A 27,592-nucleotide genomic window follows, 5' to 3' on the forward strand; every position below is an offset into this window, starting at 1 on the left:
TTACATTTCTAAAAATTGGCTTAAAATCATTTAAAAACATCATTTATTTGTTCTTTGAAAAATTTATCCATGAATACAACGTATTTTGATGAGATCTACCCCCGATTTCCCCTTCCCACTTCCTCTGGACAATCCCTAACATTATCTCCCTCCCGCCTTCATCTTCTCTCTTTTTCTGTCTTTCATTTTATAATGCACCAGGTGCGTTTAGCATCACCATCTCTTGGTATTCTGACTGATCGTGGCTTGACCTTATCAGACCTTGTGCAGGTGTCCGTAGTGGGAACGGGCTCAAGAGTAGAAGATTTTATGAGCTCAACTGTTGATTTAAAAAAAACAAAAACAAGCCAAATATAATAAAAATCGCTTAAAAGTTCTGGAATTACAGTGGAAACAATGAAATAGAAGGTTAAATGTTCAACTGTAATTGTTTTGGGATCATAGACAGGAGGATGTTTGACATAAGACAGCTGTCATGGCAGCTGTTTATGACACAATGTGACAGCTGGTATCTAAATCTTGCCTGTGAATCTTTAGCTCATGATATTACCTATCAGGAGATGCTCTTCTTTCTTAAAGTAAAACCATATTTCATGCATTTTTCTCATGAAAAGCACGGTTTTGGGTAATAAAGGATATATGGACAGACAAGAGTTGGTATGAATTAGACATCACCTTGGTAGGTATCAGATGATTAACTGGCCCATGGGCTGTAGCTTCAGACAAAAGCTCCCCATAGGAAGGATTCAAGGAAACGCTCGAGCCAGAATGAGCTTTGTGAATCTTGCTCTGAAGTCATATGGGTAATGGAATAAAGGTATTTTCTCAAAGTTTGCACTTGGCATTGGAATCTTTAGAGCTGTTTGTCCTATTCCCATTTCTGTAGCTGTATTTACGATGAAACACCAAGCTTTGTGTCAGCCCAAACTTTTAAAATCATATTATATGTGTGTATGCATAAAAACATTTCATTATTCACTGTTTGCATGTGTGTATGTGTGAATACATCCGTGGTGTGAATATGGAGGACAGAGGGTGGCTTTGTGGACTCAGCTCTATACTTGCACCATGGGAGTGCCAGGGATGGAACACAGGCCCTCGGGATTGGCAGAAAGTACCGTTATCCACGGAACCATCTCTCCAGGCCTCTTCATCACATATTTTGAACCCAGACTTGGCTCTAAGATGTGGACATGTGAATATAAGACAGGAAGTAAGAGGGTTGTGGAAAAAGGAAAATTAAAGAGACAAGAGCGACAGAGGCTGTGATTCCTTGGTGGGAGGTATCAGAAAATACCCTCTAAAGACAACCTAACTCAAAACCTTTGACCGGAAAAGTTGTCCATATTTATTTTGAGAAAACATTTGCTCATAAGGGATTTAGAAGCAAATTTCTTCGGAGTTTGGGGACACACCTCTAACCAAGAACTTATTTGTAATTGATAGCTGCCCGGAGACGGATAATCAGTTTTCTCCAATGTAGTAACATGAATATCAACCACACACCAGCGAAGGACCCATGCTTCGCAGTAGCTGACCAGCACAAAAGAGGCTCCATTGTGTATATTGTGTTCTTTTTTGTTTATGGTTTGATGTTTTTGGTTTCTGTTCGTTTGTTATCCAAGACAGGGTTTCTGGACTCACTTTGTAGACCAGGCTGGCCTCGAACTCCCAAATATCGGCCTGCCTCTGCCTCCCCAAGTGCTAGGATTATAGGTGTGCACCACTGCGACCAGTTTGTTTGTTATTTTGTTTTGTTTTGAGAGAGAGAGAGAGAGAGAGAGAGAGAGAGAGAGAGAGAGAGAGAGAGAGCATAAAGTTGGGTGGGTGAGGAACTGAGGAGGATCTGTGAGGACACAGGGAGGAGAAATAATATGATGAAAATACAGTCTATGAAAATTAAGAAAAATTAAAAATATAATGAAAAAATCTAGGATATAACAAACTAAGCAAAGAAACTTGATAGTTACAGAGAAAGCCTGACTAAAGACACGTGAAAAGCCTTGTGTGTGCCAGAAGAGAAATGCTATGCGGTGGGGAAGAAAGGCTAGCTCTGTTATCGCTTCCTTTCAGGCAGTTGCATGGTTAAAACTCATCTTGATAATAGCGCCCAGCCCGAAGGGAAGTATTTGATCCTGTGTGCTGATACTGTAATGGAAGGTAGATCTACGTGGCTGTGGGGAGCTGGGCTGTGAGTACAAAACAGGAAGGGGAGGATGAAGCTTCTGATGAACACCAGGGCATGGAATAATTGGGAGGTCATAAGTCACCTTTCAGTATCCTATTTGCATTTTGTGCGGTGCTATTGACAATTCTCACAGAGCAGCATTATGCCCAAACACGGAAGGGCACCCCCAGTCTCTTAACTGTCCAAATCTAAAATAGGATTCCTGAATTTTTGTCGAACACAAACCTTTATATTGTACTAGGAAACACCATAAAGGACTGTTACTTTGCTTCAGGACTTTCTCCCGCAGATACGTGGTGGTTTTGCAAAGGTTGAGTAGGGGGAGGAAATTTCTAAGCCACTCATTTTAAGCCTAGATTCAAATGTCACCTTCCCTGGGACCTCCTCTAAACTCTATGAATGCTCTGTCAGGTAGCGCTGTTGTAACCTCCTTCATATTCCAGCAGCCTCTGGCCTCCCGGGTAATCATTTTTCTTTGTTCTCATCTGCAAGACTGTGTGCTAGGTATGCTGGGATTATGGTCTTCAGTAATGCCTGTTCCATGATATGAGCAGTCAATACCAAGAAGCATTAAGTCTTTCCTGCATGAATGAATAAAAAGATGGGGCTTACTTCTTCATTCAAATAGTGTATTTGTTAGCTGCATTGATCCCCAAAGATACACTGGAAAGAAAGTAGCTGGGACAGTGACATTTTATTATGAAATATTTGTCAATATGTATATTATAATTTCTCTTGAGACATTTTATTAAATCTCAGGAAAACAATGTAGGCGATTAAGGTTCCATGCATAGTTATGAAAAAGCACCCCTAGAAGTAAACTGACATACAAGCAAGGCATGCCTGTGAGTTCCCTCTTGCTCTTTGTGTTCTGGAGTTTGGAGTTTTGATCTAGGCGAGTGAACACTTTGTCTGGACAGACACACAGCTCAATTCCCACCATTCAGACTTGCTCGTAACATTTCTATTTATGACGTTCACATCCTCCCATGTTTTCCTTGTCTTGTTCTTACCGTTACAAAGAGTGCAACAGTTGCCACGGAAACACTCAGATAAGACATATTTCTTAAATCAAATAGTACATTGGTTAGTTCCAGTGGCATGGTTCATGGTAGTTAGAACTCTGCGAATCCTGTTTTCAAGATCATCGTCTGCACACAGGCAGAAGGCGAAGGGGGTGAGGGTAATGGGGGTAGAGAGAGATGGAGGGGAAGGTGGAGAAAGAGAGAGGACGTTGAAGTCAGAGATACATTTAGAAATCGAGACTAAAGCTAATACACACGTTTCATCCTTGAACAAACACATAAAAATCAAGATAGAAACAAAACATGTGACACAGTATAATAGATGAAGCTTTCCTGGAGCACAGCTGTTTTTTTTTTTTTTTCCTTCTGCTCTCTTTTATCTTTTCAGTGCCAGGATGCCTCCATATTAGGTTCCATGAACCCCACACTTCAGGCAGAATTATGCTCTAAAATGCTCATGTTTCCTTATTCATCCTGCTTTTAGTCAGGAGATGTCTCAGTTTTGCATTACTTAACATTATAGCAAGAGGAAAGAACCACTGATATCAATCAGCATGGAGACTTATCTGACAAGTAGCTTCTGCATGAAGATAATCATTGCATTCAGAGGCAACCCATCTTAACTGCCCACCCGGGCACACCGCACCTCTGCGTAACAGTAGCCTTTGTTCCTGGATAGCCCGATTTATGAAAAAATGGACACAGAAAATAAAAGCAGAGCAGATCTTGCTCTCCCAAACCCACAAGAACCCCCAAGGTAAGCAAAGACTACTGTTTTTGTTTCCCCTGAAGTTATTTATCAAATAGAGGAATTCACAGTGCTGGGTAGGCAGATGCCAATTCATGGATTTATGCATGGGGTCAAGTAAGTTACTTAACTTTCTTAGTGTCTTTCTCTCTCAGAAGTGGGGAGCAAGGTGTTTTACTTGACTTGAAAACTGGGAATACCAGATTTTCTAACACTAGAGACTCGTGTTTGGATATGAGACAGGAAGTTTGAACATACAGATCTCTTACCCCTGTGTCTGATGTGTGTTTTAGGAGTCCAAGACTTTACAAAATGACCTTGTTCCTGATTGGCCTTTGTGATGCTTAGGGCATGGGGTCCTGCACCCAAGATTAAAATAGGAATGGAGATTGAGCTAGCCCCTCAAATCAGTCCTCAGTATGAAGTTGAATGCATTGACAAAACACATGCAGATACGTTTCTGTGCTAAAATCACCTTGAGGTTGACAGGCAAGCATATTTGGTTGTTTTTGTCTTAACTATAGATGGAGATCAGTAGAAAGAAACTTATGGAAACTCAGGATGAACAAGAGTCTTTGGCGTGGTCTTTGTTCTATTATGGTCTGAGTAAACACGGATAGTATTCGCTTGTTGGCAGTTGGCTACTTTGACTCTGCCTTCTCCGGCAATCCATCAGTTTAAAAATTAACAAGTAGCACTCCAGTTTCTGACAGAAGTTAGAGGATTTTTGTTTGTTTGTTTGTTTGTTTCGAGACAGGCTTTCTCTGTGTAGCCTTGGCTGTCCTGAACTAACTGCGTAGACCAGGCTGGCCAGAGAATTTTTGTATCACTGACTTTTTGTAAATTTCAGTGTGCCTGACATTGAACTCTTGGAAGTGTCACCTGCGAAACCTCTGCCAGAGAAGCCAGCCCCACCCCCGCCACGGCAGACATGGCAGACACTTTTGAAGAAAGAGTTGGAGTTCCTGGGGGTGAGTGCATAGGCTCTGGGCTCACCTCAAATACAGGCTGGCTCTAGGACAGAGCATTTAATTGTATTAACATTGCCTCTTGTGGGCTGAGGAGGAGTGATAGGTCCTGTGGCATTCACGGTAGGTGTGGAATAATGTCATTTCTGCACACTCTGGGAACAGAGAAGCCTTTTCTCATGAAGACTTTAAGTTACTGGGTCATAAGTGAAAAAACAGGAATGAAAAAAACTTAATGTCTGTTGTTAATTAGATAGGAAGAAAAATTACTCAGTCCATCATAACTATGTAAATAAAGATGTGTGTGTGTGTGACATGCATTGACATTGTGTACATTAGATCCTACCAGTCACGGTTCAGTTTTCTTTGTTTGTTTTGTTTTGTTTTTGTTTTTTGAGATAGGTTTCTCTGTGTAGCCTTGGCTGTCCTGGACTCACTTTGTAGATCAGGCTGTCCTTGAACTCACAGAGATCCACCTGCCTCTGCCTCCCAAGTGCTGGGATTACAGGCATGTGCCACAGTGCCTGGCCATTTTTGTTTTTGTTTTGTTTTTTGCTTGTTTTTTCTTTTTAAATAGTAAATAGAAGACAGTGGAAAATCTCACATGAGTCAACCCAAGAAAAGCCTATGACACTAAAGGAATTTCTCATAGTCAGTCATATTACAGAGAAATTGGCACAACCTTGACAAAATATATCCTAACTCTATGAAATTCATGTTTCCCACAGGTGACCCAGATTCTGGCTGGTCTGATATGCCTTTGTTTTGGAACAATTGTCTGGTCGGTACTGCACATTTCAGACTTTGATGACGAGGTGCTTCTATTGTGTAGAGTGGGCTATCCATTCTGGGGAGCAGTGCTGGTGAGAATATATCTGTAGTTGTTACTGAAGTAATGCTGGCCAGAGCTTTTTTTTGTAATCAAATCTAACTAGTCATCTTGAGCATTTCACCAATATCTACGGTCCTTCACTCATATACACATAACATCTGTAGATGTAGTGCCCGAAGCACTCTCCACATATACTCGTTAACAAGAGCAAACGATTTATCACTGTTAACAGTTTAAGCCATTAACAAACTTTTATTGACTAAAAACTTTGAGGCTGTATAAAATTAAAAAAAATAAGTACATGACTATTTAAGAAGTTAAATGATTTGCTTGAGACTTGTATTCAGGAAAAGATTCTTGACACTATCTATTAATAAAATTACATGGGAGAAGAGGGCTGGAGAGATGGCTCAGAGGTTAAGAGCACTGGCTGTTCTTCCAAAGGTCCTGAGTTCAATTCCCAGCAACCACATGGTGGCTCACAACCATCTATATGGAGATATAGTTCCCCCTTTTGGCCTACTGGCTCATATGCAGGCAGAATACTGTATAAATGATAAAAAAATCTTAAAATTACATGGTAAATACATATATTTTATGCATTAATAAGCAATACACTAAGGCTAGAAAGAGACCTTAGTAATTAATAACCACAATAGCACAAAAAGTTATGTTTAAGAATGCAGGGAAAGATATTGCTCAGGTGAGAACAAAGTTAACAGTATTGGATGAACATCTGTTGAGCCCTGGACATGCTTTCAGCCACTAACTTACTAAATTCCTTTTAAACTTTGCTGCCTGGAAAGCAGGTGACTGAATGAGATCACAAGGACATATTGCTTTATATATGTAGAGTGTACATATAATAAATAGCACATTCTGTGCATAGAAGAATTCTGTGTGTAGAAGGTGTAGACTCTGATAAAAATTGACTCATATATGTGCACATAAATATTAGCTCATGGGCCTCTCCATGATTTTGAGAGTTACATTGGCTTCCCTACTACTCTTCCTGCCTCTTTCTGATTCCTGATTTCTCATCCTGAAACTTTCACTATAACTGGAAATTAGTTCTTAATTTGTAGAGCTTTGTATAAATAGAGTCACATGCTATAATATCTCTTATGCCTATTATCCTTCATTCCATATAATTATTGTGTATTATCTTTTTTTTATCAATAGTTCAGTTATAAAGATATATTTAAATCTAAGGAAACTATCACATTGGTTTGATACATTGCTCAGTATGTAATTCTTAGATCTTTTGGTCACATAGTCAAGAATCTTCTTGACCATCTACCATATTTTTTCTTGAGCTTTCTTTCTACTTTATTTTCAAACATTTGGCTTTTTTCCTCCTTTAATTTATTTATTAATCATTTTACAGCCTGATAGTAGTACCCTCTCTCCTCTCCTCTCAGTCCCATCCTTGTGCCCCTCTCCCTCCATATCTCCTCCCTTTCTCCTCATAGAAGGGGAGATGCCCATGGGTACCAACCCATCCTGGTATATAAATCCACAGTGGGACCAAATACATCCTCTCCCACTGAGGCTAGACAAGGCAGCCCAGCTAGGGGGAAAAGGACCCAAAGGCAAGAAACAGAGTCAGAGACAGCCCCTGCTCCCATTGTTAGAGGACTCACATGCTGACCAAGCTGCATGTCTGCTACATATGTGTAGGGGGTGTAGGTCCAGCTCATGCAAGCTCTTGAGTTAGTGGCTCAGTCTCTGTGAGCCCCCATGGACCCAGAGAGTTTACTCTGTAGGTTTCCTTGTGATGTCCTAGGTCTCTTTGGCTCCCTTAATCTCCCTTCCCCCTTTCACAAGACTTGAGCTCCCTCTATTGTTTGGCTGTGGGCCTCTTCATCTGTTCGCATCAACTGCTGGATGGTGCCTCTCAAAAGATATTAATGCTAGGCTTTTGTTTGCAAGCATAGCAAAGTATCATTAATAGTGTTAGGGGTTCACTCTCTCCCATGGGGTGAGTCTCAAGTTGGGCCAGTCATTGGTTGGCTCTTCCCTCAATCTCTACATCTGTATTGCTACACTTCTTGTAGGCAGGACAAATTTTGGGTCAAAGGTTTTGTGGGTGGGTTGATGTCCCTCTCCCTCCACTGGAAGTCTTTCTTGGATACAGGAGGTGGCCTCTTCAGGATTCATATCTCCTGTTTCTAGGAGTCTCCATTTGTGTCACCCCCATAGACTCCTGGAAGCCTCCTTGTTACTTGGCTTCTTTGGGTCTGTGGATTATACGCTGGCTATTCTGTACTTTATGGCTAATATCCCCTTATAAGTGAGTACATCCCATGAGTGTTTTTATGGGTCTAGGTTACCTCACTTAGGATGATACTTTCTAATTCCATCGATTTGTGTGCAAATTTCATGAGGTCTTTGTTTTTAATAGTTGTATCGTATTCCATTGTGTAAACGTACCACAGTTTCCTTCCATTCTTTGGTCAAGGAACATACAGGTTGTTTCCAGTTTCTGGCTACTACAAATAAAGCTTCTATGAACATAGTTGAGTAGGTTTCCTTGTGGTATGTTGGAGTATCTTTTGGGTATATGCCCAAGGGTGGTATAGCTGGGTCTTGAGGTAGAAACTATTCCCAATTTTCTGAGAAAGCACCAGACTGAGTCCCACAGCTGGTTGTACAAGTTTGCACTCCCACCAGCAATGAAGGAATGTACTCCTTTCTCCACATCCTCACCAACATGTGCTGTCACTTTAGTTTTTGATCTTGCCATTCTGATGGATGTGAGATGGAGTCTCAGAGACATTTTGATTTGCATTTTCCTGATAGCTGAGAATGTTGAGCATTTTTAAAAGAGCTTTGGCTTAAAAATTATTCTCTCTCTCTGTCTTTGTGTGTGTGTGTGTGTGTGTGTGTGTGTGTGTGTGTGTGTGTGTGTGTGTGCTCGCGTGCGCACGCTATGGTACTCATGTAGAGGTCAGAGAACAGCCCTAGGATGTCAGTTCTCTTTTTGCTACCCTGTGAAATCCAGGAATTAAACTCTGGTCATCAAGTCGTGTTGTGTTATGAGTATTCCTTCTACCTGTTAGCAGTATCTCATAGGCTCAGATATTTGGCTTTTTAAGTGCCCCTGGACACACAAATCTCAATTTCTTAGAAGATGTTTTGAATTTGAGGCCTCAACTTTTTATTTTTACCAAATATTTGCAAATGTACTTCATTTTCACAGTTACCTAGATGGCCATGTGTTGCATATCAGACTCAGTACTATACAAAACATGGATGCAGTTTCTGGCCTAAGGAGCTGATAGCACAAGACTGGACATACGAAGCAAACATTACAACAAACGAGACTGCTGTTAGGGTTGTAGAGCAGATAAGAGCCAGCGTGCTTCTTTTTCTTTTTTCTCACTGTGTAGCTCAGGTGTTCCTCAGACTTAGGAACTTTCTGTTTCAGCTCCTGAGTGCTGGGATTGCAGGCATGTGCCCCCACGCTCATCTCAGAACCTGCGCTTTAGCAAGGCTTTCATGTGATTTGTATAAGCAATTGACTTTGTGAAGCACTTTATAGGAAATAATGACAAATATTGTCTTGTGGGAGGATTGAATAGATAGCCTTATTAAGGCACTTACAATTTGGTTTTATATTTCAGGGGTGGGGAAGGAATACACTCGAGAGCAGACACTCACTTTGATTTCTCTTCTGTTTCTTTTTGGACAGTTTATTTTGTCTGGATTTTTGTCAGTTATGTCTGAAAGAAAAAACACGTTGTATCTGGTGAGTCACAGTTATGTTTTTATTCATTCTTCCAACACAAGAAAGGTGGAATTTTAGGGGTGTTGAGAGAGACACTGTAGAGGAATTTTAATTTATAATATGGCTACTCTGGCAAAGGGTCACCTCCAAAGACCCGACCTCTAGGTCTGTGTGATCCAGCTGGAATACAAATATGCCTTTAGTCCAGGAGACAGAGGCAAGCAGACTTGAGTTCAAGGTCAGCCTAGTATAGAGTAAAGAAAAGCTTAGGTCCAGGCGTATTGGTACACTACTTTAATGCAAAACAATGAAGGTAAAGACAGTTTGTAGAAGGAAGCACTTATATTTAAAAGTGACGTCTAATTGAATTGCAGAAAAAGTAATGAATCAGAGAATATTTGACAAAAGAGGATACCCCCAACTCTTTTAAGAAGAGAGAGGAAAGGGAAGCTACTCAAGGGGCGACACAGAGAGTGAGGGAGGGGCGAGTTTTACAGAGAAAGCTGAATGAGAGAACAAGTTAGAGAACGGTGAAGGCAGAACGAGCCAGAGAATGAGGAGGATCCGGAAGATTAGAGCAGATTGCAGGAGTTTGCTTGAGGCCAAGCAGAGCAATTCAAGGGCCGAGAGAGAAGCCGGATTGAATAAGTAAGCTGGAAAAGGAGTTTGAGCCAGAACAGCTGAGATGAGCCAGCCAGCCCAGAGCTCAGAAAGAAAAAGAAAGGGCTAGCTTAGTAAGCAGTAAGTCCCAGTGGCTGAAAACGTACTAGGTCCAGGTTGGATTGCATGGAGGCTAGAAGCTTCCAGGGCTAGGTTAGCAGACAGAGGCTAACAGGGGAATAAAAGTTCCATTTACAAGAGACACCAGTATCAACTATATTATAGAGAGTGTAGATGTATGTATTTTCTCAATTCCTTTGTGCTGGAAGTTCTTTTTTTTTTTTTGCAGCAAAAGTTGAGTAAAATCGTTAGAAACATAAATTGTGTCACTTAATAAACAATGACGTTTGATTACCCTGACACCATTTAAAAGATACCCACACAGATATTGTCCTTGTATTTATTTAATAGAGTCTTACGATTGGTTAGGTAATCAGTTTCCAACCAAGATGACACGAGGACAGACTATGCATGTTAGTGTCTTTTGTGTGTGCATGCACATGTCCACACGCGTGTGCTGCTGGGGATCGAGCCTCTGACCTTCTGTAATGGCCCACGGCTGAGCTACATCCCCAGCCTTTACGCTTTTCTTAGATACATCTCAGAGGGAGATAGATGCTCACCAGACAATGAGTATCTTGGCAAGAGTTTTCTATTTAACTGGAGTTTTGAACCAGCTTTGAGTTACTGTACTGGACCAGCTCTGAAAGACAGATCAGTTGATGGGCTGCAGCCTCAGACCTGAATGTTCTTTGCCATCAGGTGAGGGGAAGCCTGGGAGCAAACATTGTCAGCAGCGTCACCGCAGGGACAGGGATCATCATACTGATCCTTAATCTGAGCAACAGCTTCGCTTACATGCACTACTGTAAGGATCTAAATGAGGACGATGGCTGCTTTGTGGCTTCTTTTATCACAGTATGTATCTCTTGTAAAAGCGCTAACACTCTGGGGGTCCTGACCTATTTATTATGAACTCCCTTTCCTTTTCCAGAGACACCCCTCTTTTCCCCCTTAGACTCTGCATCCCATAATATAGAGTTCTGTGCTTTTGGGGAGGTGATGGCCTTACTTCCACTCCTGGCCACGTTGCTTAAGCTTGGGGTCATCATCTCCAGGTGGCCACATCTTGGCTTCCTAAGTATGTGTCAGCTTATCAGGTCTGCCCCTGAGAAAGGGGGTGAAAGAAGGGGCTTCTGTAAGGGAAGGGTTTGGGGGTACATTTGTCTGTGACTTTGCCTTTTGGTTGGTTGTCGTTTGACAGGAAGTGGTGTTGATGATGCTGTTTCTCACCATCCTGGCCTTTTGCAGTGCTGTGTTGTTCACTGTCTACAGGATTAGAGAAGAATTTGAGAGCAATAAGGTCAGTAGTGAATCCTGAATAGCACATGACTGGCTTCGTGCTTTATTCTTTTAAAACAGGGCCTGGATTTTCTGGGATGATTTTTTTTTCTTTCCTTTAAAACTATTTCTCAAAAACTGGCTTTTGCATCTCAAATCGGAAATCTTATTTTATGCATCGAAACGGTACACGATCACAGCACAGTCCTGTGAGGGTTAGACAAATGGAATCTTTGTAATTACAGAGCTTGTGGGTGCTGTGGAGGGGCTGCATGTGAGAAGCGAGCTATCAGCAGTGTTTAATGGAAACAAAAGTGTTGGACTTTCCCTTTTTATTCTCAAAGAGCTTGTTATACTTCTCTGCTCTCTCCCTTTCTTTTTTTTCTTCAAACATATATTTTTCTTTCCTTTTTTTCCTGCTCTAAATAAGCCTTGTTTTTTTCCCCCTCTTGATTTATGGTGACCACTGCACTTTTCACCTGCTGGACATATTTATTTTACTCTTGGTGAAGATTTCCAATTCTCAGCCAGTATTAAGATCTCAAATCTGACAAACGGGACATACCACTCACCTTCTGTGTTCACGTTCAGACACTCTCCAGTCTCTACACTTTTTATGACCACTGTCCTAAGTCAGAAGGTACACCAACATTTCAGACACAGAGCGACCTCAATAACTTGTCACTTACATGGTTTCTTTTAGCCCCCATTGGACAGCCCATCTGATTTGGTTTCTGGACATTAAGGGAATAATTTGAGTGTCATGAGAGGACGGTGACATTCAAAAGACAAAAGAAGAGATATGTCTGTGACAAGATTTCTAGAAGTGGAAAAGATCTGGGTAATTGATATAGGATGTTTTTTTCTCTTTATCAGGTCACAGATGATTGTCTTTATGAAGAATTAAATGTTCATTCACCAATTTACAGTGAGTTGGAGGACAAAGGGGAGACATCTTCTCCTGTTGATGCATAAGAAGCATGGGGCCAGAACAATCTGATTCACAGTCTAATCCCAAAACTCAATCTTTAAATGACTTGTACGACATTATGAAATTTTTTCTGTTTGTTCCACACTCTACTAGTTTAGGTTTTTCTCCAGATGCCAAGGTTTTATTTATACTGCTTCTGGTCTTCTAAATATCCCTCTTTTTGTGGGTGTCATTTTCTCTGTTTTAGATTTTTAAGAGAAACGAAAAGAAGTTCATATCCTAACCTGGCTAACAGAATCCAATCAGACATTGAGAGATCAGTCACCTCCCCTTTGGACACACACAGAGAGCGCGTAAATCTTACATAAAGCTCACCTCTTTCCTGTCTCTTCACAGTTCCTTGCTTCACAGTAACTCTACACACAGTGTATTAGAGTCACAAAGTGATCTTGTGATTTCCTTATGCATCATTCTTCAGCTAGCATTTATACCATAAATCAGAATTATTTAACTTGATTTTTGTGCTTGCAAATAAAATTGAGAGAATATGAGAGAAGTTTTGAGGAAGAAAGCTGATGGTGGATAGGATCATATTTCATTATATTCGTTCATATAGGTCTCAGGAGTAATAAAAAAATCTTATTTTTTACAAAAACCATATACATTAAACAATTGACTAAATGGTGCCAAGGACAAAGAACAGGATTCTTTCTCAGTCCTTTCCCAGTAGGATTGTGTGTGAGTAACTCTGGAGGCAGAAAGCAGGATGTTAGACTGTCAACCATCTTTTGTTAATAAATTGGGAAATAGGATGTGGTCATGCTTTATTAGTTTATACTGATTATATATTCAATTGCTGTATGAGCCTGAGAAAGTGGCTTCTCTTTGTGAAACTGTATCATTCAGAGTTTATTTAAAAGGTACAACCAACAAGAGGCGATGATAGACAGATGAGAGGTGTAAGAAATAAAATATAAATGGACAAATCTCGTAAGCAGAGGTACATGAGATAGATGCAACTTTATCAGACCCTAAATGGGCAGGAGGCACTGGGCCCTGCTTTTCTAGTAGCTGGTGCCTGCTTGCCTGGGTACTTTTTGTTTATCTTAGGGCTAAAACAGTAGAGTCGCCACATGGCTAAGCCCATGTGTCAGCAAGGAAGAGAAACTTTTGAGCTCCAGGATGTATATTAGATAAAGTTCTGAATTCTCAGACTGTAGGACTTAACTAGAGGAAAAAAAAACCCAACCCAAAACCAATCCAAACAAAAAAAAACCCCAAAACAAAATGATACAACAATAACAAAACCAAACAAATGAGATGGGGGATTTGGTGTGAGGGCAATACCAGACATGAGGAAGATTGCTCCGCACAGAAACACCCAGCCAACAGTGGAGAGAGAGAGAGAGAGAGAGAGAGAGAGAGAGAGAGAGAGAGAGAAAAGAAGAAGAAGAAGAAGAAGAAAAGAAAAAGAAGAAGAAAGAGAAGAAGAAGAAGAAGAAGAAGAAGAAGAAGAAGAAGAAGAGGAGGAGAAAGGTTTATTTGACTTCTGATTCTGACAGACAGAGACATGGAAAGAGTGAGAGAGCAGAGGATTGTGATTAGGACTAGAAAAGCCACGATTTTGTGCTAAATCCCTGTGTCAGCAACACTGACCGTTCTTTGGCTTGGTGCCTCGGTCAGCAGAAACAGACATTTACTTTCCTCTAGTGATTTTGCATCTTCCTTTTCTGCTGATTGCTAAAAAAGACACTTGTTGGCTCTGATTCCTTAATGATTCTACTTTATTACGGATTTATTAGATGACCGTACCTCCCTTACACCCTGACTACCCTAAACAGGAGGGAAAGGAGATTAAGGAGAACAAGAATGGAAGCTTCTGGGTATCAGTTCCGCGGGGCAATTCCCCTAGCGTAATTCTCAGGAGTCTAGCAGATCATCTGTCCCACAGAAGAAGCTGCACCATCCATGGATGGAACCTGGATGTCTCCACCGAGCTCACCGCAGCCACCAAATGCTCCAGCTCCCCAAGCCGTGGGCCAAAACCTCGAATTTCTTTCTCCGGTTCCCCAATGTCCTTCTCTTCTCTCTCTCCTCTCTCCCTTCTCCTCTCCTCTCCTCTTCTCCTCTTCTCTCTCACCCGCCCCCTCCTGGCCCCCCTCCCTCCTCCCAGCTTCCTCCTCCTAATCAATGATCCTTTTGGCAATACAATACCACCCTGAATCCCCTGTTTTTTTGTCTTGGGCTGATCCTTCCTCTTTCTCTGAGTCTATCTAAGATCTTTATCCGTTTGTAGTGACAAAATCTCAGTGGGGTCAAGCCACACAAGACTGCTTTCACCTTGGGCCCAGACTAAGGCAAGGTCACATTCTCTTCACAGACACTATTAGATCCTCAGCTGTTTTAGCTCAAAGTGTTTTTCTTTTCCATTAAGGAATGTGGAGGAGAGACAGGCATTCTCAAATGTTCTGATTATCTTAAGCAGGTACAATTAACCTGGGACTCAAGCCCATGGCCTTCTCAAGTAGGCTGCCTCTCTTGCAGCTGTAATGATGGCCTCAGAGCCTCAGAGCTCGCTCCCAGATGCAGTTTTTTAAACATTATGTCCTTGTTTCTGCCAAAGACAGAATTCTACCTAAAAATGGGCAAACTTGGAGGCAGGCAAAGTCGACAGCCAAACTCTGCCAAGGCAGGGTAGGCAAATCCTCAATAGTTCCTGCCTCACGAATATGTCTGTCAGATATATTGGGCCAGAAGGCTGAAGATGATGCTCCAACGTTATAGAGAGTTTTGGGCGACTGTTCAGGCAGCAAACTGCTCTTGTCACTTTCTCATTGTGGAAGCTGCTTACCTGCACTTCCTGTGTACTCCTATTTTATTTTTAGTCCTTCTCTAGTCACTGATGGGGCTGAACACCAGATAGTTTAGTTTTACAATGAAGCTTAGTTCTTTAGGGGTTAAGATGTTTTTAGGTCTAGATAGATGTTTTAAGTTGATAAAGATGAGATATGATAGATACTGATTTACATGCAGAATTTTAGACTCACCAAGACAGGAAAGATGTTTTCTTTAAGGTTGCCAAATACAAATAGCCAAAACACTGTGAATGTAACATTTATGTAACTCCTGATTACTTCGTGGTTCTTCTTGCTGTAGGTAGTTTATTATTGTATATATGTGTAATAATATAAATGTATATGTAAAAAAAGAAAAAAGGAAAAAAATTAAAAAAATATTCACTTTACATCCTGGTCATAGCCCCCTCCCTCCTCTCCTTCCAGTCCTACCCTCCCTCCCTTTTCCCTGTGTCCTCTCCTGCTCTACTTCTCGGAGAAGTGGAACCCTTCCCTTACCCACCACCCCAGCATATCAAGTCCTGTCAGGACTGAGCCAATGCAGCTTTTTGTTTATTGATTCTCTTTCCCAGATGAAGTATATTTGTATACGTGCCTTCAGGCTACCTGCTTCTTTTTCACCCCCAGATTAAAATACATTGCATTTTCTTAAAGGTAATGAGAAATGATTTCTGTGTCTCATTACAGTTCATGTAGGAAAAGCCTACAAAGAACTGTGAATACTTCTACTCCGAATCCTCTAGTCTCCGTTACATGGTGTCATATACTATGTAGAAAAAGCCTTAAGGGAATTGTGAATCTTTTTATTTTTTTTCCTCCCCTTGATCTCCATCACACTCACCAAGTTAAATCTTTCTAGCTTCTGTCTGGAGATAAGAGCTTTGGTCCTGTGCAAATGGTCCTGAATGAGCCTCTCTCCTTGTAGTTTTAAGGATAATGGTGTGTTTTCTGCATACTTCACACTCTAAGGGGTCCATGAATGATGTCAAGATTGAACAGCTAAGCTGAAAGACAGGTCAGAAGAAACCATGGCGTGTCAACCACAGAAAAGCAAAAAGATATATGGAAAAGTCTGCTGGAGAGTGTAAGCATGGGCTGCAGATGCCCTGGAGGGAGATTAGACTAAAAATGTGAATTGCAAAATGAGAGAACAGAATGTCACAGAGATAACATTGGAAGAGATAAGGCTAAGCTTGCTGACAGACAACAAGGCACAAATAAAGAAATTTCTAGGAGCGCCAAATAACCAAAATAAGAATCCAAACCCCTCACACCTGAATACCATGTGCTGAAGGAAGATAATCATAAGGAAAAGATGGTGACCTTTAGATCAGCCAGAGAAACCAAAACTACAGAAAATCAATAAGTCATTGCTCCTACCCGTGAGAGGAAATTGCAGCAATCATTAGAAGTGACCACATCTGTCTTAAAAAACATCAAGGCAACAAGTGGCCAGAGCAGCAGCAGCAACTCATTCACGCTGGCCTGTGGCAAAGCCCATCCCCTCCACCTGCTCAAGAACAAAGGTAATTTCGTCATGTGTATTTTTTATGCTTTTCTCTTTTGTCCCAGCAAATCTCTCTTGGATCTTATGATCACACACTCTAAATTGAATCTGGATAATTAGTAAAACTATTATGGGAAATACTGACCTACTCATGCAGCCTCTTTAGTGTGTGGAAGGATATGGCATGAGAAAGGTCCATTGAGTTCAAAAGAAAAAAAAAAACTGAGCATGAGAATTTCAGATAACTTTTTCTAAATTCTTGTTGGTCTATGTAACCATTCCTCCCCTACTTACCAATCGCTGCATTAAAAAACTTTATTATATAGAGAAAACCAGAATGCTATGGAGCTTCAGGGAGGAAGCAGATGTCTGTCCCTAGGGGGAATGGTCTCTGACTGGCAGTGAGGAGGGCTATCGTGAAGACAAGAAAAAAGTGATGAGCAATGACATCAAGGTAGTCCGCCTTCCATGTCTTTGTGATAACGCCCGGCTGTATTTGTGGAGTTGCATACTGTCGGCCCAGTGTTTTCATCCTGGGCAGGTTCTACATATTCATTATGACAATGCTGAAGATAATTCCACTTCCTGTGCAGAAAAGGTGTTCTTGTAGATTATTCCAGAAGAGGAACCACATCAAAAATCAACATTATCTGTCTTGCTTCTCTTCCTTTCTTAGTCATAAGATTAGATATACAGTCTTATTTTTATATGACCTTTTTCTTTTTCCTCTTTTATTTCACATTCATAAAAGTATGTCCCCTCATATTCTCATATATATATTCACCCTTTAAGCACTATCATGTTATGATTAAGCATCATTTCTGCTAGGGTTCTTCCAGCCAAGAGGAATTTTTCTTGGTGGGGTCAATTGACAGCATTTCAGCAGGGCCCAGGAAGGGGCCTCCGTCAGTAAGTGCCTGTTTCCCAAGCCGGAGGACTTGAGCTCAGTTTCTCCAGAACCCATACAAAATAGTCATGCCCTGTGGCATATGACTGTGCCCAGAGCTGGGAAGGCAGAGACAGGGGCTCTGGAGCTTGTTGTCCAGCCAGTGTAGCCAAATAGGCAACCCCAGGTCTGCAGAGACAGCCTGCCTCAAAATATCAGGTGGACAGTGATGGCTGAAGATGCTTAGCACTGACCTCTGATCCCCACAATCACACACATTTGTGTCACCCACACATGGGCACTCCCACGCAAACATGTATGTGGGAGAAGAGGAGAAGGGGGAGGAGAGAAGGAGGGGAAGGAGAGGAGGAGGTGGAGGAGGAGCTCTGTGACAGCCTGGGTAGAGTCAGAAAACTCACAGTAGATTTATTAGGGAACATTTAGTATCTTAAGTTCTAAATAATAAAAGAGTAAGAACAAACTCTGGTGCCCCATATTTGACCATGTCCCTTGGATGGAGATGCCTGGTGGCACTCAGAGGAAGGATAATAGGTCACCAAGGAGAGACTTGATACCCTATGAGCATATACAGGGGGAGGAGGTCCCCCTCAGTCACAGACATAGGGGAGGGGAGTAGGGGGGAAGTGGGAGGAAGGGAGGAATAGGAGGATACAAGGGAGGGGATAACAACTGAGATGTAATATGAATAAATTAATAAAAAAATAAAAGAGTAAGAGAAATTCTAGATGGCATCCTAGGTTTGAGTGCATCATTGGGGAAGGACAAATTTGGAATAGGTTCTCTTTCTGGAGAAAGTGTGGTTCAACCACCTGATGGAAGTTTGTTGTTTTAGTCAGGCTGGAATGAGTCTTCAGTTAGCTAACAAATGATTCATAGTCTTCAGTGTAGACAGAGAGTGGGCCATCATCACCAGAGCCAGCTGCCACCACTGTGCAGTGTATGCTTGGGTGCAAATTGGGGACAATGCTCTTCAGAGTGCATGAAGTTTACAGGAAGAAAATGCACACAGCCACAGGAGGCTGTCTGTATCCAGGTTTCCCAAGGATTTCCAATGGAAATATCACATGGCTGCTCATGGGGTGAGCATCTGTTTTTCTTGTATAGAAAAATTTTGCAAATTTGAGGATATTGGCTGAGAATGGACATGCTGTGGGTCTGTGCCTGGTGCAAGAGATCACAGGATGCCACTTGCTGCTGCCATAACTCTTTTGCTCCTTCTACTGAGAAACATAACACGTTGTTCTCTTTACAGGGGAACTGCCTAAAGGCATTTGTTATTACTAAGCACTTTCAGAGTCATCAACCAACATGGACAATGTGTATTTTGCTGACTGTTGAACCTTCAGCATCAAAATCTAGTCTTGTGTTCATAAAATATTATACAATGATTAATATATTTTGGTTTACTAAATTTTCTTTTCTTTTTTTGCAGTTTTCTTTTTTTTACATATACATTTATATTATCTCTCACACACACACACACACACACACACACACACACACACACACACACACACAACTACCTACAGCAAGAAGAACCACAAAACAACCAGGAATTATATAAATGTTACATTCATGGTGTTTTGGCTATTTGTATTGGCAGCCTTGAAGGAAACATCTTTTCTACTCGGTGAGCTTAAAATTCTTAGTGTAAATCAATATCCATTATATCTCATCTGTATCAACTTAAAACATCTATCTAGATCTAAAAACATCTTACCCCCTAAGCAATTAAGCTTAATTGTAAAACTAAACTATCTGGTCTTCAGCCTCATTAGAGACGTGAGAAGGAATAAAAATTGATTACCTGTGTAAATAGGAAGTGCTGGTTAGCAGCTTCCAAAATGAAAAAAAGACAGAGACAGTTTTCTGCCTGAACAGTCACCCAAAACTATAACATTGGAGCATCATCTTTAGCCATATGATCCAGTATATCTGACAGACACATTTGTGAGGCAGGAACTATTGAGGACTTGCTCACGCTGTCTTGCAGGGTTTAGGTGTTGACTCTGCCTGCATCTAAGCATGCGCATTTTCAGGCACAATTCTGTCTGTGGCCAAAATGAGACCCTTTTGACCAATCACTGGTTTGTCACATTTGAAGCCATCTCCATAAAGAGGTTCTTTGATGCTCATCATCTTCTTTGAGGTAGGCTGGGTGTTGCCAGGAGTTAACTTGTCTTATTGTCAAAGAATCTTAAAATAATAAAAACATCTTTAAATGCTATATTCTGTAGGTCTCTGAGATTTTTGAAGGTCTTATCTATCTCACCTTATCCATCTATAGAATCATATCTATCTGTTAAATCTAGGATGTATATTATTGTGATTAAAAATAGAATAATAATTGACATGACCATGGGTTGATCAACTAACAATTAACCCTACCTGGTTTATGATCAGGGAGCCAACAGGGACAGTGAACTAAACAGAAGTGCCTGACCTCCCTGGATCATAAACAAGTAGCCAAAGAGACAGTGATCTCAGCAGAAGTGACCAGAGCACAGGGATGAATCCCCATTCTCTATACTTACCCCCAAACAGACTAACCATCAGAGACCACCAAACAAGCTAACACCGGAGACATCACAATGGGAAGAGGTCAGCATAAGAACATGAGCAACAACTACCAGGACCATTTAATACCATCAGAAACCAACAGTCTCACCACTGCCACAAGCTCTGGAGATAATACCACACTCAACGCATAGGAGAAAGACTTCAGATCTGAAGTTATGAAAATGATAGAGGCCTTAAAGGAGATAAATAAAACCCCCAAACTAGAACAGGAACACACAAAGAAAGAGATGAAAGAATTGAGCAAATCACTTAGAGAAATTAGTGAAAGACAGGAAAATACAATCAAAGAAGAGAAGGAAGTAAATAAAATGATTCAAGACCTAAAAGTAGAGATAGATGCAATGAAGAAAACACAATCTGAGGCAATCCTGGAAAGAAAACCTAGGGGAGAGGACATGATCTACAGACACAATCATCACCAACAGAATTCAAGAGATGGAAGAAATAATCACAGGGATAGAAGATATTACTGAAGAAATCAATACAACAGAAAAATAAATTGTTAAATCTAAAAAGCTCCTGACACAATATGTCTAAGAATTCTGGTATACTATGAAAAGACCAAGTCTAAGAATAATAGGAATAGAAGAAAAAAAAAGACTCCCAGCTCTAAGGCCTAGAAAATATTTTCAATAAAATCACAGAAAACTTCCACAACCTAAAGAAAGAAATGCCCATAAATATATAAGAAGCCTACAGAACTCCAAATAGATTAAACCAAAGAAGAAAATCTTCCTACCACATAATAATAAAAACATTAACCATACAGAAAAAAGAAAGAATATTAAAAGCTGCACGAGAAAAAGGCCAAGTCACATATAAAGGCAAACTTATCATAATTACACCTGACTTCTCACCAGAGACTATGAAAGCCAGAAGGGCCTGGACAGATGTCGTGCAGACACGAAGAGACCACAGATAGAAACCCAGACTTCTATACCCTGCAAAACTTTCAATCACTTTAGAGGGAGAAAACAAGGTATCCCATGACAAAACCAACTTTAAACATTACCTAGCCATAAATCCAGCCCTACAGAAGATACTAGAGGGAAAACTCCAACCCAAGGAGGATAACTTCACCCAGGAAAACAAAGAAATAAATAACCCCATATCTTCAAAAACAAAGGAAAGGAAGCACACACATACATTCTACTACTACTACCAACAACAACAACAAAAGGAACTAATAACCACTGGTCATTAATATCTCTCAACATCAATGGCCTCAACTACCCAATAAAAAGACACACACTAACCGAACAGATGCAAAAACAGGACACATCATTCTGTTTCATACAAGAAGCATATCTCAGCAGTAAAAATAGATATTACCTCTAAGTAAAGGGATGAAAAAAGGTTTTCCAAGCAAATGATCCAAGAAGCAAGCTGGGGTAGCCATTCTACTGTCTAATAAAATAGACTTTCAACTGAAATTAATCAAAAGAAATGGGGAAGGACACTTCATACTCATGAAAGGAAAGACACACCAAGAGGATGTCTCAATTTTGAACATCTATGCCCCAAATTCAGGAGCACTGACATTTGTAAAAGAAATGTTACTAAAGCTTAAATCACACATTAAACCCCACACGTTAGTAATGGAAGACTTTAACACCCCATTCACCCATAGACAGACCATCAAGACAGAAACTAAATGGAGAAATAAACTATTAGACCACATTACCAAAACCAATCTGCAGATTCAATGCAATTCCCATCAAAATTCCTACACAATTCTTTACAGACCTTGAGAAATCATTTCTCAACTCCATATGGAAAAACAAAAAACCCAGAATAGCTAAAAAAAAAATCCTGTACAGGGAAAGATCTTCCAGTGGAATCTCCATCCTGGATCTCAAGCTGTATTATAGAGCAACAGTAATAAAAGCAGCATGGTACTGGCAAAGGAAAAAAAAAAGCATCTTTGACAAATGGTGCTGGTCTAATTGGATGGCTACATGTAGAAAAAGGCAATATTTATTACTCTGCATAAAACTAAAGTCCAAATGGAGTAAAGGCATCAACATAAAACCAGACACACTAAATCTGTTAGAAGAAAAAGTGGGAAGAGCCTTGAACACATAGGCACAGGAGACAACTTCCTGAGCAGAATACCAACTGCTCAGGCTCTAAAAACAATTAATAAATGGGACCTCATGAAACTGAAAACTTTTGTAAGGCAAAGGACACTGTCAAAAGAACAAAATGTTGGCCTACAGACTGGGAAAAGATCTTCACCAACCCTACACCCAACAAACATCTAATATCAAAAATACATAAAGAACTCAAGAAATTAAATAACACCAAACCAAATAACGCAATTAAAAATGGGGTAAAGATCTAAGCAGAGAATTCTCAACAGAGGAATATTGAATGGCAAAGAAACACTTAAAGAAATGCTCAACATCCCTAGTCATAAGGAAATAAAAACCAAAATGACTCTCAGATGCCATCTTACATCGATCAGAATGGCTAAGATAAAAAAACTCAAGTGACAGCACATACTGGTGAGGATGTGAAGAAGAGGAAACACTCCTCCATTGCTGGTGGGAGTGCAAACTTGTACAACCACTTTGGGAATGAGTCTGGTGTTTTCTCAGTAAATTGGGAACAATTCTACCTCAAGACCCAGCTATACCACTCCTGGGCATATACCTGAAAGATGCTCCACCATACAGCAAGGACATTTGTTCAACTAGGTTCATAGCACCTTTATTCATAATAGCCAGATTTGGAAACAACCTAGATGTCCCCCAACCAAAGAATTAAGAAAGAAACTGTGGTATATTTACACAATGGAATACTACTCAGCTATTAAAACCAAGGAAATCTTGACATTTGCAGGCAAATGGATAAAATTAGAAAATATCTTCCTGAGTGAGGTAACCCAGACCCAGAATGACATGCATGGTATATAAGCAGATGTTAGCCACATAGTACAGGATAACCACACTACAATACAGAGACTGATGCACCAACCAAGGACCATGTATAATGTGGAACTATACCCTCTGCTCAGATGGAGTAGGTAACCAGCAAAGTCTCCTTGTGGGTCCCACAATATGGGGCGTAGGGACTACTTCTGACTTGGACTCTGGCCCACCAAGGTTGATCAGTTCCCACTGGTAGGGTGACCTTACCAGGACACAGAGGAAGAGGATACAGGTAGTACAGATGAGGGTTGATAGGCTGAGGTCAGATGTTAGGGGAGGAGGACTCCCCTTTCTGAAGACTAGAGGACGGAGGGAGAGGGGATGAAGGAGGGAGAATGGGATCATGAGATGATGAGGGAGGGGCCTACATTTGGGATGTAAAGAATTCAAACTTCATAACAAGCAAGTATAACTTATATTGCTAATCCCACTACATGAGAATAGCTCTGAGACTGGCTGAGGTATGAATGTCTATGAATATACAGTGCTTCTTGTTGGCTACAAAATCCCTGTGACTTATTATAGATGCCATTTTTTATATGCCATGGATGAAGATTTAAATATGTCTTTCTTCTGCTCATACAAAGAGCAGAGGACCAGCCTTAGCTGTTCTGTGGTATCCCACATACCTCATACATTTATAATTTTAGGACTGTATAATGTTTGTGAGAATTTATATGTTTTCAGAACAAAAGAATTGGACATTTACACTGGATCAGACCTGACAGGATTCATTCCTCTCAGTATGCTGGATGCTGACATCCTGCATCCTTCATGTTTCAGCACCAAGTGCTTCAGTTGCTGCTCCTCCCTAGAACAAGACAGCTTCAAAGAAAGCTTCTGCTTCACTCGTTATGATCATTTCTAGTTCAACTCATTCATCCCCTGGATGGGGAGGCCTGGTGGCACTCAGAGGAAGGATAGCAAGGTACCAAGAAGAGACTTGATACCCTATGAGCATATACCGGGGGAAGAAGTCCCCCTCAGTCACAGTCATAGGGGAGGGGAGTAAGGGGAAAATGGGAGGGAGAGAGGAATGGGAGGATACAAGGGATGGGCTAACAATTGAGATGTAATATGAATAAATTAATAAAATATATTATATAAAAAAGAAAGCTTCTGATCCCAATTGGTCCAACATTTCACACTTTCCTATACAGGACTCTTACTAAGCCTGGAACTTCTCAACATTTAGAAACTGGACCACAAATGCTATTTCTAGCTTGTTTAAGCATTCCCCCCAGTTTTATTTGGACCCCTACAAAAGTATTATTTGTCCCAAATCAACCAGAAGAAATCTTAAGAGAATGATGCCTCTCTGACCTTGAAATCAACAGCACTGGTGTTTTGTATTTCTCAATTCAGTCCTCAGGTTGCTGTACAGTCACTGCTGTCCCGCTGATCAAACAAGGTGTGTATTCGGCTCTGCCGTCTTGGATCACCCATACTAAATTTTCTTAACATATAAAAAGTCATGTCATGTAGTACTTTCTACAGTAATTCATTAAATTATTTATATGGGGATCCTGTATTGAAGATTGAACCTAGGGCTTTATATAGGGAAGGCAAGCACTCTACCCCAAGTTGTACCTCTGGACTTTATTTTCATTTTAATTTTGAAACAGGATCACACTGAGTTATCTAGGCTGGACCTATATTTAATCTCTAGCCCAGACAGGCTTTGATCATGTGAGACTTAGCCTTCCAAATAACTCGTATTATAGGCATATACTAGCCAGTCCCGCTCATGTGAGGACCTGTCAGTTATTTCTACTAGGAGATATGAATGTGGATATTAGGTATACAACTCATCATTTAAAACTTTATTAAGAGGACTAAATTTAAAAAATTAAAAAAATAGGACTAAATTACAATTTTAGGCTAAATTGTATTCCTCAGTGCATACATGGATACATGCAGAATCCAACAAAACAACCTTAGAGGAGAGAGGTATATATATATATATATATATATATATATATATATATATATATATATATATAAAATTATGATGGCCAGAGGTCCTAGAAGTGTGAAATTGAAGAACTACTTGTCCAAAGAACATAACGTTTAAGAGACATGAGTAATGTTTAGAAACATATTGTGCATTCTGACCATTACTTCCCAAATAAAATATGCATAGAGACTGTTAAAATGTTAGACTTACATGTTCTCATTTAAATCAAATGGCTAGAATGTGAGATGATGGGTACTTTCTTTAGCCTCATATAGTCACCCCAGAGGTAACAAACCACAACATACTCCAATATGTATTGTTTTTCAATTAAAATTAAAATAACAGAAGAATGATACATTTTTCATTTAGAACACACCAGAGTTTCTTCAAAAAAATTTGCAAGTGTAAATTTGATTAAATCATTTTGTAATATAACAAAAGTGAATTATTAGAACATGTCAAAAAATCTTCAGAGATGAGGTGGAGTTAAGATGCATTCTAGTCATGAAAGATCACCCTAGAGAGCAACGCATGTCTTATTTTCTTATTTGTCTTCCTTAAGAATTCTAGAGTTATTGCTGTTGTTGGTTTTTGTTTGTTGTTGTTGTTGTTGTTGTTTTTCCGTGACAGCGTTTCTATATGTAACATCCCTGGCTGTCCTGGACTTGCTTTGTAGACCAGGCTGGCCCTGAACTCACAGAGATCTGCCTGCCTCTGCCTCCCCAGTGCTGGGCTTAAAGCTGTGCACCACCACAGCTTGGCTTAGAATTAATTATTTTTGCATGCCACTCTGATTTTCCCATCTAGAAAAATCACTGGAACCAGAGAGTGAATGTCAGTTGACAGACTGAATAAAGATGCATTTCCAGAAGTCAGGATTTCAGAGGCATGACAGAAAATATTTCCCTCCTGTAGTCACTGCTGAACTGTCAGAAGTATCCCCGGGAGGCTTTGCTGGTGAAGTTTTTGAGTGCCTGGCTGCAGGAGATGCCAGGTACCAGATCCACTTGACCTCCCATCCACGTCACCTGCAACTGCCAGTTACACGGGAGAGGGAGGTGAGCAGTCCACTCATTCTCGTACACCATTTCTCTAAAGGCACCCTCACCCAAGATGAGCATGAAGGCATGTTTGTCTGCTTCAGGCAGGCCTCTCTGGACAGGTGTACAATTGGCCATGTCCAGAATCCTGTAAGCATGGCTGTAGGAAGATTTCTAGATGCAGGCCCGAGGCTGGCAGGGTGTGAGAGAGTAGGTCACCAGGTCATGGAGCTAGATTCATCTCAGTTCCTTGGTTTCATTTCCTACTCTGAGCCCACTTCTACATTTCTGAAGTATGAGGAATAAATAAAATTTCCCTCAGCACTTGGTAGGCCTTCAGCAGCTCCTAGAAGAGGAGAGGTCAGCTAAAACCAAGTTGAAAACCATCCAGACAGAGCGCCTCTTCCCCAGCAGGCATGCATTAGATGCTATTTTATTCATTCTCAAATTGGCTCTGTGTGTGTGTGTGTGTATATGTGTGTGTGTGTGTGTGTGTGTGTGTGTGTGTGTGTGTAAAAGTGTACATGTGTGTATGTGTGTATACAGGTGTGTATAGTATTGTATAAGTATATAGGTATACTTAGGTGTTGGTATTGCTGTGTCTGTGTAGGTGTATGTGTATGTAGGTTTGTGTGTGTAGGTATATATGTGTGTATTTATGTGTATGTGTACATTTTGCAGATGGATGTCAACCTCAGTTGTCATCCCTCAGCAACTGTTGATCTTGGTTTTTGAGACAGGATGACTTGCTAGGATCTTGAGCATGTCAAGTGGATTGGGCTGACTGGCCAGTGAGATATAGATATCTACCTCTTCCTCTCTAAGATAGGATTACAAGTACTCATAGCCATGCTTGCCTTTTTAATGTGGGTCAAACCCAGGTCTCTAATGCAAGTGCTTTACCGAGTACGCAGATGACAGTAACATAACAAATTCATGACTTTCTGGCTACCGATAAAAGTGCCAAACCCACACTGTTCCAGAAGGGGAGACTGGATCATGAAACACAGTAAATCCTCGTCCTTCTTCCACAAACTCCAAGTGACGTGGAGTTGAACAAGGATAGTAGGACAACTACAGAGACTTGGAGACTTGGCTGTTGTGTGCTCCAAAGCCGCTGTTTTCTAGATTTACGTAAGATAAAGGAAGCAGTATTTCTCAGCTCAGAACAGAAGGATCATAGATTTAAAACTGCGAGTCTTTAATTCTAGCTCAAAGAGAATTGTCTTTAGGCCCATCCTGCTTTTCTGCCAGAGTACAGGGTCATTTGGAGGGACAGGGGTTAGCACATTTATTCATGGTTCTTTCAGTGAATTGATGTCCACAAGTCTACAGTTTAACCCTCCTGTTTGAGCCCCATGGTTAAAGAAGCTCCCTCTGCTGGGGAGAG

At 40.7% G+C, this 27,592-nt stretch overlaps 1 protein-coding gene across 1 annotated transcript; it reads left to right on the top strand.

Annotated features, from left to right (window-relative positions):
• The first annotated feature begins 3,781 nt into the window (after window positions 1-3,781).
• MS4A2 (membrane spanning 4-domains A2) lies at window positions 3,782-15,769 on the top strand. Its single transcript, XM_084773057.1, has 7 exons — window positions 3,782-3,970; window positions 4,812-4,932; window positions 5,658-5,792; window positions 9,456-9,512; window positions 10,914-11,069; window positions 11,416-11,514; window positions 12,369-15,769. Exons 1-7 carry the CDS (start codon window positions 3,909-3,911, stop codon window positions 12,465-12,467), a joined length of 729 nt encoding a protein of 242 aa, XP_084629183.1. The 5' UTR covers window positions 3,782-3,908; the 3' UTR covers window positions 12,468-15,769.
• Window positions 15,770-27,592: the final 11,823 nt, after the last annotated feature.

The sequence above is a fragment of the Acomys minous genome (genome assembly GCF_964271855.1).
Source record: "Acomys minous genome assembly, chromosome: 2".
Classification (NCBI taxonomy): Eukaryota; Metazoa; Chordata; class Mammalia; order Rodentia; family Muridae; genus Acomys; species Acomys minous.